Source organism: Oryctolagus cuniculus, chromosome 8, assembly GCF_964237555.1.
Source record: "Oryctolagus cuniculus chromosome 8, mOryCun1.1, whole genome shotgun sequence".
Lineage (NCBI taxonomy): Eukaryota > Metazoa > Chordata > Mammalia > Lagomorpha > Leporidae > Oryctolagus > Oryctolagus cuniculus.
Genome location: NC_091439.1, coordinates 46,483,551 through 46,497,233, shown reverse-complemented (window position 1 = coordinate 46,497,233; position 13,683 = coordinate 46,483,551). Strand labels below are relative to the sequence as shown.

The 13,683-nt window shown below is 39.9% G+C and overlaps 1 protein-coding gene across 1 annotated transcript in view; it reads left to right on the top strand.

The window, feature by feature from the left end:
- Window positions 1-11,260, top strand: part of METTL14 (methyltransferase 14, N6-adenosine-methyltransferase non-catalytic subunit) — a 30,622-nt gene extending 19,362 nt beyond the window's left edge. Inside the window, exons 8-11 of the mRNA XM_070047676.1 lie at window positions 403-495; window positions 4,472-4,588; window positions 5,833-6,043; window positions 9,776-11,260. Of these exons, the coding sequence (XP_069903777.1) occupies window positions 403-495; window positions 4,472-4,588; window positions 5,833-6,043; window positions 9,776-10,080 (726 nt within the window). The 3' untranslated portion in view covers window positions 10,081-11,260. The remainder of the gene's footprint in view (window positions 1-402; window positions 496-4,471; window positions 4,589-5,832; window positions 6,044-9,775) is intronic.
- Window positions 11,261-13,683: the final 2,423 nt, after the last annotated feature.

Here is a 13,683-nt window from a genome sequence, read left to right as displayed (position 1 = left end):
CATGTTTTAATTTTGCCCCTAACTTTGGACTCATCTAACCTCTTTCCATTTCAGTTTCTTTCTCCATAAATGATAGTGTTGCTATAGAATATCTCTCAAGCTCCACCTTATAATATTCTGTAGATAGTTTTCTATAAGTTCTTTCCATATAAAAGCAACTGTTTATGTAAATGTATGTATATTTACTTATGTATGTTGCTTGTATATATTAAGGAATAAAATAGTAGTATAAAAGTAATTTAAAGGATGAAGTATGTTTTCTATTGTATTTTCTATTGGAAATTAGTACATTTAAAGAACATATTACTCAGAATCTTAATAAGTCTTGATGGTTGTTTTGGATTTAGGATGAATTGAAAACAAAATGCTTTTATGTGATAATATTGTTTTGGTTTCTTCTAGATTATGAAGTTAGAAATTGATGAAATTGCAGCCCCCCGATCATTTATATTTCTTTGGTGTGGTTCTGGGGAAGGATTGGACCTTGGGAGAGTGGTAAGATGTTGTCTTTTTTTTTTTTTTTTTTTTTTGCCCCCAAAGAAACCTTTTATTTAAGGAATACAAACTTCATGCATTTTATAAGTACAACTTTAGGAACATAGTGAAGATGGTGTCTTTTTAAAGATTAAGAAAAAATAATAATACGTTGCATAGTAAATGTTAAGGTTAATGTTGTTTTATCCTTTGTTGCTTGAATAGTTCTAAAATAGTCAAAAGAAAAAAATGTTTAGAAAAAGAAGATTTAAAAAGGCAGTTACCTTAAATCAATTAAGGTAAGCATTTAAAAATGTATCTAGCCCTTTAAAAATAAAATTTATTGCAACTGAGAAAAGAACAATTTTCAAGATTTGAAGCTCCACATTTTAGCACAGTAATGAGCTGCTTCATGTCATTTGTTGTTCTTTATTAGTAGCTGTACAATGTTATTCTGGATAGTATTGACACCTGAATTCCAAATGGAAGCTAGAATTCAAATTGGAAAACAGCAAATATAACACATAGTTTGAAAAAATCAATGAGCATGAGAAAGAAGTCATAATACTTCTATTTTAAAGATGTTTAGTTGTGTTTCAATGCTCTGCTTTGTTTTATTTCTTCCTTTTTTATTGATTGGAGTATTTTGCCAAAAGGAAACAAATTAATGTTTTAACCAAAGTGTAAGGGGAGCTTTCTGCTTAGATGTTAGCAGTCTTCAGTTTTGGTTTCAATTCAGTTGGTATCAAACACTGAGACTTTTGGACATACTTTGTAGGTTTCAAGTTCTTTGATGTCTTATTGGATGATAGTTTCCAATTTTAGAACATATTACCTGTTAAATAGCAAATGATCTCATTTAGTCATGGTAATTTAGGGAGCCATCCATTTGACAGGTGAAGAATTTAACATTGTATTTGATAACAAGTAGAATTGTAGTGAGATAAATTTGTGCTCAAATTCTGAAATTCTACAATTAGTTGATATTCTTTATATAAATAATGAGTTTGGGGCTTTTAGGTGGCATCATTGCTTGTCATTTATTAACTCCAAGGTAAGAATATAACTATATGGCAATTGGGTATCACCATTTTGTTTGGGGTAACTCAAGATGCTTTGGAAAAACAAGGAAGTAGAAAGAAATGCAGGTTTTAATAGGTATATTGGTATTATCCTTTTTAGCTCTAATGTCTGACTTTGGTCTTTTGGTCTTTTGTCTCATCACCACCCTCACCGAAATTAGGTTGAAAATGATTACAAGGTTTTGCCTTTTTTTTTTTTTTTTAAGATTTTATTTATCTATTTGAGAGGTGGAGTTACAGACAGTGAGAGGCAGAGGCAGAGAGAGAGAGGTCTTCTGTCTACTGGTTCACTCTCCAAATGGCTACAACAGCCGGAGCTGGACCAGTCCGAAGCCAGGAGCCAGGAGCCTCCTCTGGGTCCCCAACATGGTGCAATGGCTCAAGGGCTTGGGCCATCTTCCACTGCTTTCCCAGCCATAGCAGAGAGCTGGATCGGAAGAGGAGCAGGTGAGACCAAAACCAGTGTCCATGTCGGATGCTGTCAGTGCAAGTGGAGGATTAACCTACTGCACCATAGGGCCAGCCTCAGGAGGTTTTATCTTAATTGCTTTTGCAGCGGTGTACCATATTAGTGACTGCAGAGTTTAACCAAAATGATTACAAAATGAATGTTCCACAAGAAATATTCATGAACTTTTGGTAAATTAATAGATTAAGGCATGTAGTATTTAGGCCATTATGATATGAATACACACCCAATGCAAAATTAAGTGCTTAGCAACATAAACAGATAGAAGTTTCTCCTTATTCAAGATTTCACTTTTTGTGGTTTCAGTTTTCTTAGGTCAACTTTGGTTTGAAAATATTAAATGGAAAATCTGCTAAATAAACAGTTGCTGAGTTTAGACTGCACACCATTGTGAGCAGTCTGATGAAATCTCATGCTTCCCATTTAGTTCTGCTCTAGATGTGAGTCATTTCTTTGGATGTGAATCTTCTCTGTGAAATATGCATGCTGTATATTTTACCTGCCATTTTGCTAGTTGGTATCTATCTAAGTATTAGATCAACTGTTGTACATGTATGTGGTAGCGAACTGCAAGGGAAAACACAACCACATAACTTTTATTACAGCATATTGTTCTACTGTTGTTGTTAATTTTGTAATCTAATTAACTGTTAGACCTTATCATAGGTGTATATGTATATGAAAAGATCTGATGTCTTTAGGTTCAAAACTATCTGCAGTTTCAGTCATTGACCATGGGGCTTAGAACACATCCTCACAAATAAAGGGGAGACTATGGGGCCTTTGAAGTTTTAAAATAAAAATCTAACTTTGATTTTGAAGTATATCTTACTTTATACACTAAGAGCATTCCTGAAAAAGGTATGTGTCTTACACTCCACTATATCTTTATGTGTACTTGATCATAGTACCAACAGAATTGTACTGCATAACTTACTTTTTCTCTACTTAACTCTTAGGTTTACTACTTTACTCTTAGGTAGGGACTATATCTGTTTTTTTCCCCCAGCGGCTAGCTAGCATCTATATATACATAGTAGGTCCTCAAAATGGCACTCTGTCTATGGTTTATCTGGTATTTGTTATAACTTCATAGATAACAGATTCTCTGTTTTCAAAATTATATAAAGATTCAAGTATAGTTTTACCCAATAAAGAGATGTAGATAACCATTTTAAGTGTGAGCTTTTTGTTTTTGTGAATTCTAAATATAGAAACAAAGTTTTATAGACTTCTCATTTGGAAAGAAGTTATCGGGAATTTTCAAAACAGTGTTTAGTTTTTTCAAAATAAGAAATTGAAGTGGCAGGAAACAAATTCTCTCTTGCATTATTTTGTGATTACAGAGGACCTCAGTGTTTTATAATTTAAAACCTAGTATCTGTTAGGCTGGCACCGCGGCTCAATAGGCTAATCCTCTGCCTGTGGTGCCCACACCCTGGGTTTTAGTCCCAGTTGCCCCTCTTCCAGTCCAGCTGGACTATGCAAGAGGCCGGCGCCGCGGCTCAATAGGCTAATCCTCTGCCTGCGGCACTGGCAAACCAGGTTCTAGTCCCGGTCGGGGTGCCGGATTCTGTCCCGGTTGCCCCTCTTCCAGGCCAGCTGTCTGCTGTGGCCTGGGAGTGCAGTGGAGGATGGCCCAAGTGCTTGGGTCCTGCACCCGCATGGGAGACCAGGAGAAGCACCTGGCTCCTGCTTTCGGATCAGCGCGGTGCGTTGGCCGCAGCGCGCCGGCCATTGGAGGGTGAACCAACGGCAGAGGAAGACCTTTCTCTCTGTCTCTCACTGTCCACTTGTCTGTCAAAAAAAAAAAAAAAAAAAAAAACCTGCAAGGATTTTAAAATGTTTTTGCACCAAAATAAACTGATCATTTAATTCTAATTTTCCACAGACATTTTCAAGTACTCACATGAATATATTCTATATTATGGCTGTATACATATTTATTTTTTAAAGATTATTTATTTAATTTTTTTTATTTGGAAGGCAGAGTGACAGGGGGAGATAAGAGAAAGGGATCTTCTGTTCTCTGGTTCACTACCCAAATGCCTGGAAAACCAGGTCTGGGTCAGTCTGAAGCCAAAAAAACCAAGAACCCTATCTGGGACTACCAAGTAGGGTGTCAGGAATACAAACATTTAGGTCATAATTTGCCAGCTACCAGATGTGTTAGCAGGATGCTGAATCCGAAGCAGAGTTGGGACTCAAACCTGTGTACTCCAACAAGGGATAAAATTGTACAAAGTGGTAGCTTAACCTGCTGCACACCAGTGTCTGCTTCAGGCTATTTGGAGACTAGCATTTCTTATAGTTCTCCACTAGAACAAAACAAAAACCATTTTGACACTTGGGAATTTAGTGTCTCAAGAAAATTGTTTAATGCTGGTTGGTTATTTGAAGTATGGATTAAATGAAGCATTTCTTTTCGTTTATTTTTTATTTTTAGTGTTTACGCAAGTGGGGTTACAGAAGATGTGAAGATATTTGTTGGATTAAAACCAATAAAAACAATCCTGGCAAGACAAAGACTTTAGACCCAAAGGCTGTTTTTCAGAGAACAAAGGTATTGCCTTTTCTGTTTTGTTTTGTTTTTCTCATTATTTTCTTTCATACTTTTCCAAATTTCTGTATACTGTTCAGTTACTTTTGCTGGAAAAAAAGTCATTTTCTTCGGCTTGTAAAAGTAGCCTTGAGCAGTATAAGAATATATCCAAGTTGGTTTAAAATGTTTTATTCACTATCTTAGATCAGTCTCCACCACCATGCTGGAGAGGGAAATATATATGTTCCTGTATGTCTTACACTGCTGTATTTATGCATTACATGCGGGCTTTTAATGCTCCTCATACCCTGAATTTTTTTTTGTTTTGCTAGGTTCAGAAAGAAGAGATATCAGCAAAAGTTCATAGCTGGCCAGTTTACACTTGTTTCTTCTTCTGTTCTTTTTCCTACTGAAGAACTTCTGAGAACTTCTGCTTCATGTTGATTCTGCTTTGCTAGTATCAGTCTTTAACCGCCTTTGCTCTTTACTCTTTAGGGAGCCAGTGGTGGGATTTCTTACTTGTTCTTACTTGGGGTTGGAATTATAGCTATGTAACAAAGTTTCCAAAAGAACAGGGTTTGGAGAGCTTCTGGGTTGGTGAACCTATAGAGTTGCTGGGGGAACATGGTGCACCCAGAGAGAGGGCCTGGAAGCTCCACATCCCTTCTCCTGTACATTGCCCTAAGCATCTCTTCCATCTGGCTGTTCCTGAGTTACATCCTTATACAATAAACAGGTAATAGTAATTAAAGCACTTACTGAATTTCACAAGCCACTCCAGCAAGTGATTGAACCCGAGGAGGGGGTCTTTAGACACTCCAATCTGTAGCCTCTCAGTTATAAAAGCACACTGACAAGTCGTGATTGGTATCTGAAGTTGGGGGTCAGTCTTGTGGGACTAAGTCCTTAACCTGTGAGGTACACACTAGGTATAGATTGTGTCAGAATTGAACTGAATTATAGTGTCTGAGGAGAAGTGTAGTTACTTGGTGCGTGAAAACCCACACATCTGGTGTCAAAGAGCTGTCTTCTGAAAGTACTAAATGTAGAGTGAAAAACTGCTTTTCCTGTTTGCCTGACAGTCTTTCTACAACCATCCAGATGTTTCTAAAGTCTGTCCTCTTTTTGCCCACAGAACTATATCCCAAAGATTTGTAGAAATAAGGATTGTTTTGGAACTGAGGAAATCAGAAGTATAAATAAAATGTTATGAGGTAAGATTATTGATAAGAAAAAAAATTAATTGGTCTGTTCTTCTTATTTAGGAACACTGTCTTATGGGGATCAAAGGAACTGTGAAGCGTAGCACAGATGGGGACTTTATTCACGCTAATGTTGACATTGACTTAATTATCACAGAAGAACCTGAAATTGGCAATATAGAAAAACCTGTAGAAATTTTTCATATAATTGAGCATTTCTGTCTTGGTAGAAGACGCCTTCATCTGTTTGGAAGAGATAGTACAATTCGACCAGGTATGACCTCAATTTCAACAACAAAAACAACTTTGATTCTTTGAGATATGGTTATAAAGGAATCAGACACAGGGTGGTATAAAGTAAAATTCTTATGTATTTGAGTCATCTTCTTGCTGGACTTCAAATGTGAATAATGTTTGGTTCATACAAAAATTGAGAGGAAGTTCCTGAGATTTCCCATAAACTCTGTGCCCTAGACTCTCATCATCTCTGTTACCATTGCCACCCCCACCACAGTGATACGTTTGTTACAACTGGTAAGTCTACATTGACGAGTCATCACCCTGGTCTGTAGTTTACATTAAGGTTCACTCTTGGTAGTCTGTGTTCTGGGGGATTAGACAAATGTGTGAGGACATGCATCCCCCATTGTTGGATCACACAGTATGGTTTCACTGCCCTAAAAATCCTGTGTGCTCCACTTATCCATTTGCCCACCCCTCAAATCCCTGGCAGTCTTTTTATTGTGATTCTGTCTTTTGTTCTTGTTCCTGTGTTGTTAAAATTGTCTATATAGTATGTGACCTTTTCAGATCAGCTTCTTTCATTTAGTAATAGGCATTTAAGGTTCTCCCCTGCCTTTCCATGGCTTGAGAGCTCACTTTTGAATCGTATCCTACTGTCTAGTTGTACCCACTTTATCCGTTTACTTACTGAAGGACACCTCGGTTGCTCTGAGGTTTTAGCAAGTAAGAATAAAACTGCCATAAATGCCCGTGTACAGGTTTTGGTGTGGATGTAAGTTTTCAGCTCCTTTAGGTAAAAACCAAAGAGAATGATGGCTGGATTATATGGTAAGAATATGTTTAATTTTGAAAGAAACTGCCAAATCCTATCTCCTAAAGTAGTTGCACCATTTTGTTCCACATTCTCACCAGCATTTGGTGTCAGTGAGGCAAATACACCCTGAAGCCTGGCTGTTTTAAGCTTGCTCAGTGCTTGGTAATACCTTTAGAACACAAGGTTACAGTGAAGAATTTTGGGGAGAAAGAAATCCCTTGGGCTTATATAACGAGTTTACTTTGCAAAGATTCACAAAGAGGTAGTGTGGCAGGAGAGAGGCAGTATTAGTTCTTTTTAAGTTTTCTGTTCTCTTGTTTGTGGTATTGCAGCACTACCATAGATATCCTGAAACAAAAAACTAAAAGGAAGCAAATAAAACTCTAACAGGGTTGAGCATTTGGCCTAGTGGTAAAGCTGCCAGTTGTGACGCCTACATCCCTTATAGGTGCCTTTGAGTTCCTGCTCTGCTCCTAATTCTAGCTTCCTGCTAATGTGCGCCCTGGGAGGAGGCAGATGATGGCTCAAGCAGGTGGAAGACCTGGATTGAGTTCCTGACTTCCAATTTAGCAACAGGCTTGGGAGGACATTTGGGAAGGAAACCAGCAAATGACAGCTCTCTATCTAGCATGTGCTCTTTCTGCCTCTCAAGTAAAGCGTGTAGATAAACTTTCTAAAATATCTCATAGTTTCTGTAGTCAGTGAGACAATATAGGTGAGGAATGTGCTTCTCGATCTAATGTGTCTTCTCTACTTCTCTGGTGTCTCCTGGGTGCCACATAAAAGGCACAGTGTGATTTTCCTGATATTCTTGCAGATATTATAAATCTTATTAAGTCATTCTTAGGTACTAAGTTATTTTTTAAACAATGGAAAAATATTTTACAAAAGTGGCTATAATATTTTAGAATATTTATAATATTCTATATCTGTAATTTTTAATAAAATATATTATAAAATTTTATGTATTTATAAAATATTTAAAAGATATTTTATAAAATATAATATTTTAGAATACGAGCTTAGAAAAATATTTTTCATTTTAGAGCATTTTATGGGAGGTCTTATTTTAAGAAATAATATTGGGGCCGGCGCTGTAGCGTAGTGGGTAAAGCCACCACCTGCAGTGCCGGCATCCCATATGAGCGCCAGTTCAAGTCCCAGCTGCTTCACTTCTGATCCAGCTCTCTGCTATGGCCTGGGAAAGCAGTAGAAGATGGCCCAAGTCTTTGGGCCCCTGTACCCATGTGGGAGACTGGGAAGAAGCTCCTGGCTTCTGTTCTGGCTCCTGGCTTCGGATTGGCACAGCTCTGGCTGTTTCAGACATCTGGGGAGTGAACCAGCGGATGGGAAGCCTGCCTCTCTCTCTCTCTTTCTCTTATCTCTCTCTCTCTCTCTATAACCTTGCCTTTCAAATAAATAATTTAAAAAAATCAAGATAATGGTACAGAGATATGAACCTAATTTTACAGATAAATAACATGATTCCTAAAAGATTATTTGTTCTGTCCCAGTGGATCTCATGTCTCTTATAACACTCATAAAGCATATTTCCAGGATTTTCCTAAAGGTCATGCTAGTTACAAGAATCACCACTCCAAAGGAACTCCCAGAGTATAGGCATTGGTAGTTATTTCTCAGCCCTTCTCCTTCCAGATATAATGTAATCAATTAGCAATGTAGCTTACAAATAAAAAAACCTTTTTACCTACAATGTCTAATGGAAATTCTGAAGAAAGAGATGTAATTTTATGTAAGCAATATATTTGAATTGGATGTTGCATGGTGAGGTTTTCGGCTGATTGACAAAATAATGTGAGCACAAAAGTGGTTTGTATGGAAGTAGTCATCGTAGTAGTTTATTGTTTGCTTAAAAAAAAGATGTTAGTTAAAAAATAGTTGATGAAAAGCATTGATGACAAAAGTGATTGGAAAGTTCATTATAAAAGATTTTTTGGCTTTATGAAAAGGATTAGAATATTTTTGAACAGAGAAGTGACACGTTTTAAGCTTTCATTTTTCAGTTTTAGAGAGGAGAAACCATAAGCTGAGAGATGATTACATATATGTGTATGTCTGTTCCATGTGTGTGGCATGGTGGAGAGCTGTCGTTGTAGAAACAAAGGCTTAAAGAAGAGTATGGGAGGAAAAATGGAAAAGTGGGAGTAAGTAGGAACAATATGGTGGTGATTGAATTTCTAGGACCTGTCAACTCAGAACATTTTGTGGTTGGAAAGAACAGAAGTTGGTTCAGGATTTTAATCAGATAACAATGGTACTATTTTTATGAATAGGAAAGTTGTAATTAATTTTTTTTAAAGATTTATTTATTTATTTGAAAGAGATACAGAGAGGCAGAGGTAGAAGCAGGATCATTTCCTAAATGGCTGTTACAGCCGGCGTTGGGCCAATCAGGAGCCAGGAGCCAGGAGCTTCTTCCAGGTCTCCCATGCAAGTGCAGAGGCCCAAGGATTTGGGCCATCTGCTGCTGCTTTCCCAGGCCATAGCAGAGAGCGGGAGCGGAAGTAGAGCTGCCGGAACTCAAACCAATGCTCATATGAGATGCTGGCATGGCGGGTGGCAGCTGTACCCACTATGCCACAGCACCATCCCCTAATTTATTACATTTTTCACTGAGCCCAAACTTAGTGTAATGTGTAACATTTTTTTCTAAGGGCTATTCACAGAATGTAGAGACATAGATGGAGACAATGAGGAAGATATATTGTAAAAATTACAGTCTACAGGGAGAATCAAGATTATAAATAGGAAGTTTTCAAAATATGACCCATGATAAAGTGCTGTTCATTCTTTAAGAGATCACTATTGGGTTGGTGATAGGAACATCTTTAAAAGAATGCATTGGGGATTTGAACTAGCCCCTAAAGAATCAATAAGAGAAGAGAGGGTTGCAAATAAAAAGGATAATATTTTTCTCCTCCATTTCAGGCTGGCTCACAGTTGGACCAACACTTACAAATAGCAACTACAATGCAGAGACCTATGCCTCCTATTTCAGCGCTCCAAATTCCTACCTGACTGGATGTACAGAGGAAATTGAGAGACTGCGACCAAAATCACCACCTCCCAAATCTAAATCTGATAGGGGAGGTGGAGCTCCCAGAGGTGGAGGAAGGGGTGGAACTTCTGCTGGCCGCGGGAGAGAAAGAAATCGATCCAACTTCCGAGGCGAGCGAGGTGGCTTTAGAGGGGGCCGTGGAGGGGCGCATAGAGGTGGCTTTCCACCTCGGTAACTTTGGAAGACACTGATTCTGTTAAAGCCCTCCTACCCTTCATTATCGTTTGAATTTCTGTTGGCAGACTTACTTCAGAACTCAATTCCAGCTCACATTTTGCTTTAGTTTCTCTGAACTGCCAGGAATATCTTCGTCAACCTCCATTGGAGTTGTCACACACACTCTCTGGATTTGTGCAGGACAGTAAGTGATTCTGCCTCTTGTCATGTGCAGGTCATGGAACAGAGTACAAGTCTCTGTCATCAGAGAGAGACTATATTCTGTTGGATTCCCGCTAACTATAAGGACTTTGCTTTTTTGAAGCAGGTGATCAATGAAAAAAATTCAGTGTATGCTATCATACTGATGCTGACAGGAGTTGATAATGACAGGAGCCTTGACAGAATGAAGTTGGGATAGGTGATAAGCTTTTGTCAGGGCATTGATATTTTCTTGATGAAAATGTGGAGATAGACTTTTTTTCTTTCTTTTTTAAATCGTAAGTGAACTCAAATACAATTTGACCACTGAAGAAATTGACTTTGAAGAAAATCACCCCACAAATCTAAATCTGATGAGAGATAGAGCTCTCAGTCCTCAGCAAAGTTAGAGCTTAGTTGGCAAACTTAAAAAAAAAAAAATTAAATTAAAAAGCTCATAATCTGAATTGTGTAGCTACCTATGACTGATAATCAAACTTCTTAAGAAGCAAACAAGGACAAATACCCAAGTGCTAGGACTCTGTTGTAGACTTGAACTTGGATTGACCATCAAAGCAATTTCATATTCCTTAGCAAAATATAAGTATCAGAAGCAACAACAGAGACTTGATTATCAGGTGCTTAGTTGAAACATTTCGAGAAATAAAGTTATGTACATGATGAGGAACTACATACATCTTTAAACTTGTTTTGGAGAAAATTTGATATGCAAGCAATGACAGAAAACCCTGAACTTAGAGTACAGCTTGGAAAATTGAATTCCACTTGCCATTTACTAAAACCATATGGCATATTCTTTGTTTTTAAGGGGTCAGTTGTGCAGATCTAATTGTGTAAGACTTTATGCTGTCATTTCTCTTTATATTGTAACTCATGTTTTAAATGAATTTGCTGAATGAAATAATACCATTACTGTTCTTGATAAATACATTTTTTATTTTATTATGATTTTTCTAATGAAAATTTAAATATCTTAACTAGTTGAGAGTCTGTTTTCTATAAGTGGAATTAACGTCGTTCCAAATGAAATCAAACTAAAAGCAAACTCATCTTTTGGTCTGTGATGGATTACAGTGGCAACTCATTTCTTGTAACTAAAATGAAGTTATATTATATCCAGTCAATGTTACCAGATGACTGAACAATATAGGGTTGAGACCTTAAAAGCCTGATTTTTTTTTTTCTATTTATTTGAAAGGCAGAGTTACATAGAGAGAGGGAAAGAAAGATTTTCCATCTACTGGTTTGATACCCAAACGGCCACAACAGGTGGACCAGGCTGGAGTTAGGAACCTCATCCAGGTCTCTGACATGGGTGGCAGGGGCCCAAGTACTGCTTTCCCAGGTGTATTAGTGGGGAGTTGGATTGGAAGTTGTGGGGAGCAACTGGGAGCAACTTGGACTAGACTAAGTTACTGGAATTAAGACTTATTCTATGCATCTGCTCTCCCACAATATGGCACTGAGAAGGGAGAAACAGCTTCTACACAGCTGCCTCCAGTTCAACCAATAAACTGTAGGACCTGCTCCTGATTGGAGGAGAGCAGCGTACTTGGCGTGTGGGTAGCAGAGTTGGGATTGGAGGAAGAGGACTATAAAGGAGGAGAGAGACAACATGCACCAGGAACATCTAAGGGGAACATCTGAAGGAACACCTGTGCAGCCCCCGAGAGAGCCGGCCGGCAGTGTGCCGCTCCCCCGCGGAAGTGGGGAAAGTGGCTAGGGGGAACCGCCCTTCCACAGAGGTGGAAGGGACGGTAGCCAACCCAGGAAGAACCAGCAGCAAACCCGGGGAGGACCGAGCAGACGAAAGAACAACGCAGGGTCCTGTGTCGTTCCTCCACGAAGACGGGGAGCGACATAATGGTGCCGTGACTCGGATAGGAAGCCTAGGCAGGGCTTAGTGTCGTTCCTCCACGAAGAGGGGGAGTGACATAATGGTGCCGTGACTCGGATAGGAAACCTAGGAGGGAAGAAATGGGAAGAAGTGGAAAATACCAGAGAGAGAGACTAGCAAAGAGCCTAGGGAAAAGCCGGACAGAAAAGGTGCCGGAAGAAGCTATCGAAAGCCTAGGCATAGACTCGGATACGGACTGTGGGAAAGAAGTTAGGATTTAAAGTGAAAGCAAGAAGAAACTTAGACTCAGATACGGACTGCAGGTTGAAAGTGAAAGTGAAACCTATAAGAAACTTAGACTTGGATACGGACTGTGGGGAGAGGCCAGGAGAAATGAGGGAGGAATATTGTTGGAAGAAAACTTAGGGAAACATACTGGGTAGAGAAAAATGTTAGGGAGGATGAAGCCGCGAGTGCAGGCCGAGGCGGAAACGTAAGCCAGCTTGGAATTCTTTAAGTCAGCCCGGGGAGCAAAAGGCGAAAATCTGGAACCAGAGGCAGAGACGTGGGCCGCCAGGTTGGAATCCGTCAGATTAGCTCGGGGAGCAAAGGACGGGAAGCCAGACCGAAAGGCGCAGACGCGTGAGCTAGGTTGAATTTGCCAGGTTAGCCCGGGGAACTTAGATTGAATACCAGTGGTGGCGGAAACGTAAGCTACGCTGTGTGACTCGCGGAAGCTGCCGCGTGCAGAGAGAGCATGGGGCGTGAATAGATAGGGAACGTGGGGCTAGTGCGAGGCCGTGGTGTAGGCGCGAAGGGGCGCGGAGACCGCAGAGTGCGCGCGCGAAGCCGGGAAGCCGCGCAGATGAGAGAAGCGCGGGCTGAAGCGGCTCAGAGCCAGGAAGCCGCCGAGAAGCAGCCTCAGGGCGGGCGCTGGGAAGCCGCAGGGATAAGAGAAACAGAAATTTAGAAGTAAAATGAGAGAAATAGGAATGCTGGCAGATAGAAGTAAAATGGGAGAGATAGGAATGCCCGGAGATAGAGAAATAGAGAAAAATAAGGCCTCCCCTCAACATGGCAATGAGAGAGCTTGGATTTGGTCTGCCTGATTAGTGAGGCGATGAGCACCTGCGGGCGGCTAGCAGTTTATGCGCTGCAGGTCACCGAAGACAGGCACGAATTAACATCAGTAAGTCTCCCCACAAGACGGCAATGGGAGGGCTTGGATTCGGTTTGCCTGATTGCTAGGGCTTGTAAGCACCTGCAGGCAGTTCTAGCAGAGCAGAGATGCGCTGCAGGGCACCGAACACAGGCACGCATCAGCGCCTAAAAACCTCCTCACAACATGGCGAAGAGAGGACCCGGATTCGGTTTGCCTGATTGGTAGGCTTGTAAGCACCTGTGGGCAACTCTAGCAAGCAGAGTAGAGTGTGTGCCACGGGGCACCGAAGACAGGCGCGTATCAACGCCAAAAATAAAAAGAAAGGGGGATCTGTGGGGAGCAACTGGGAGCAACTCGGACTAGACTAAGTTACTCGAATTAAGACTTATTCTATGCATCTG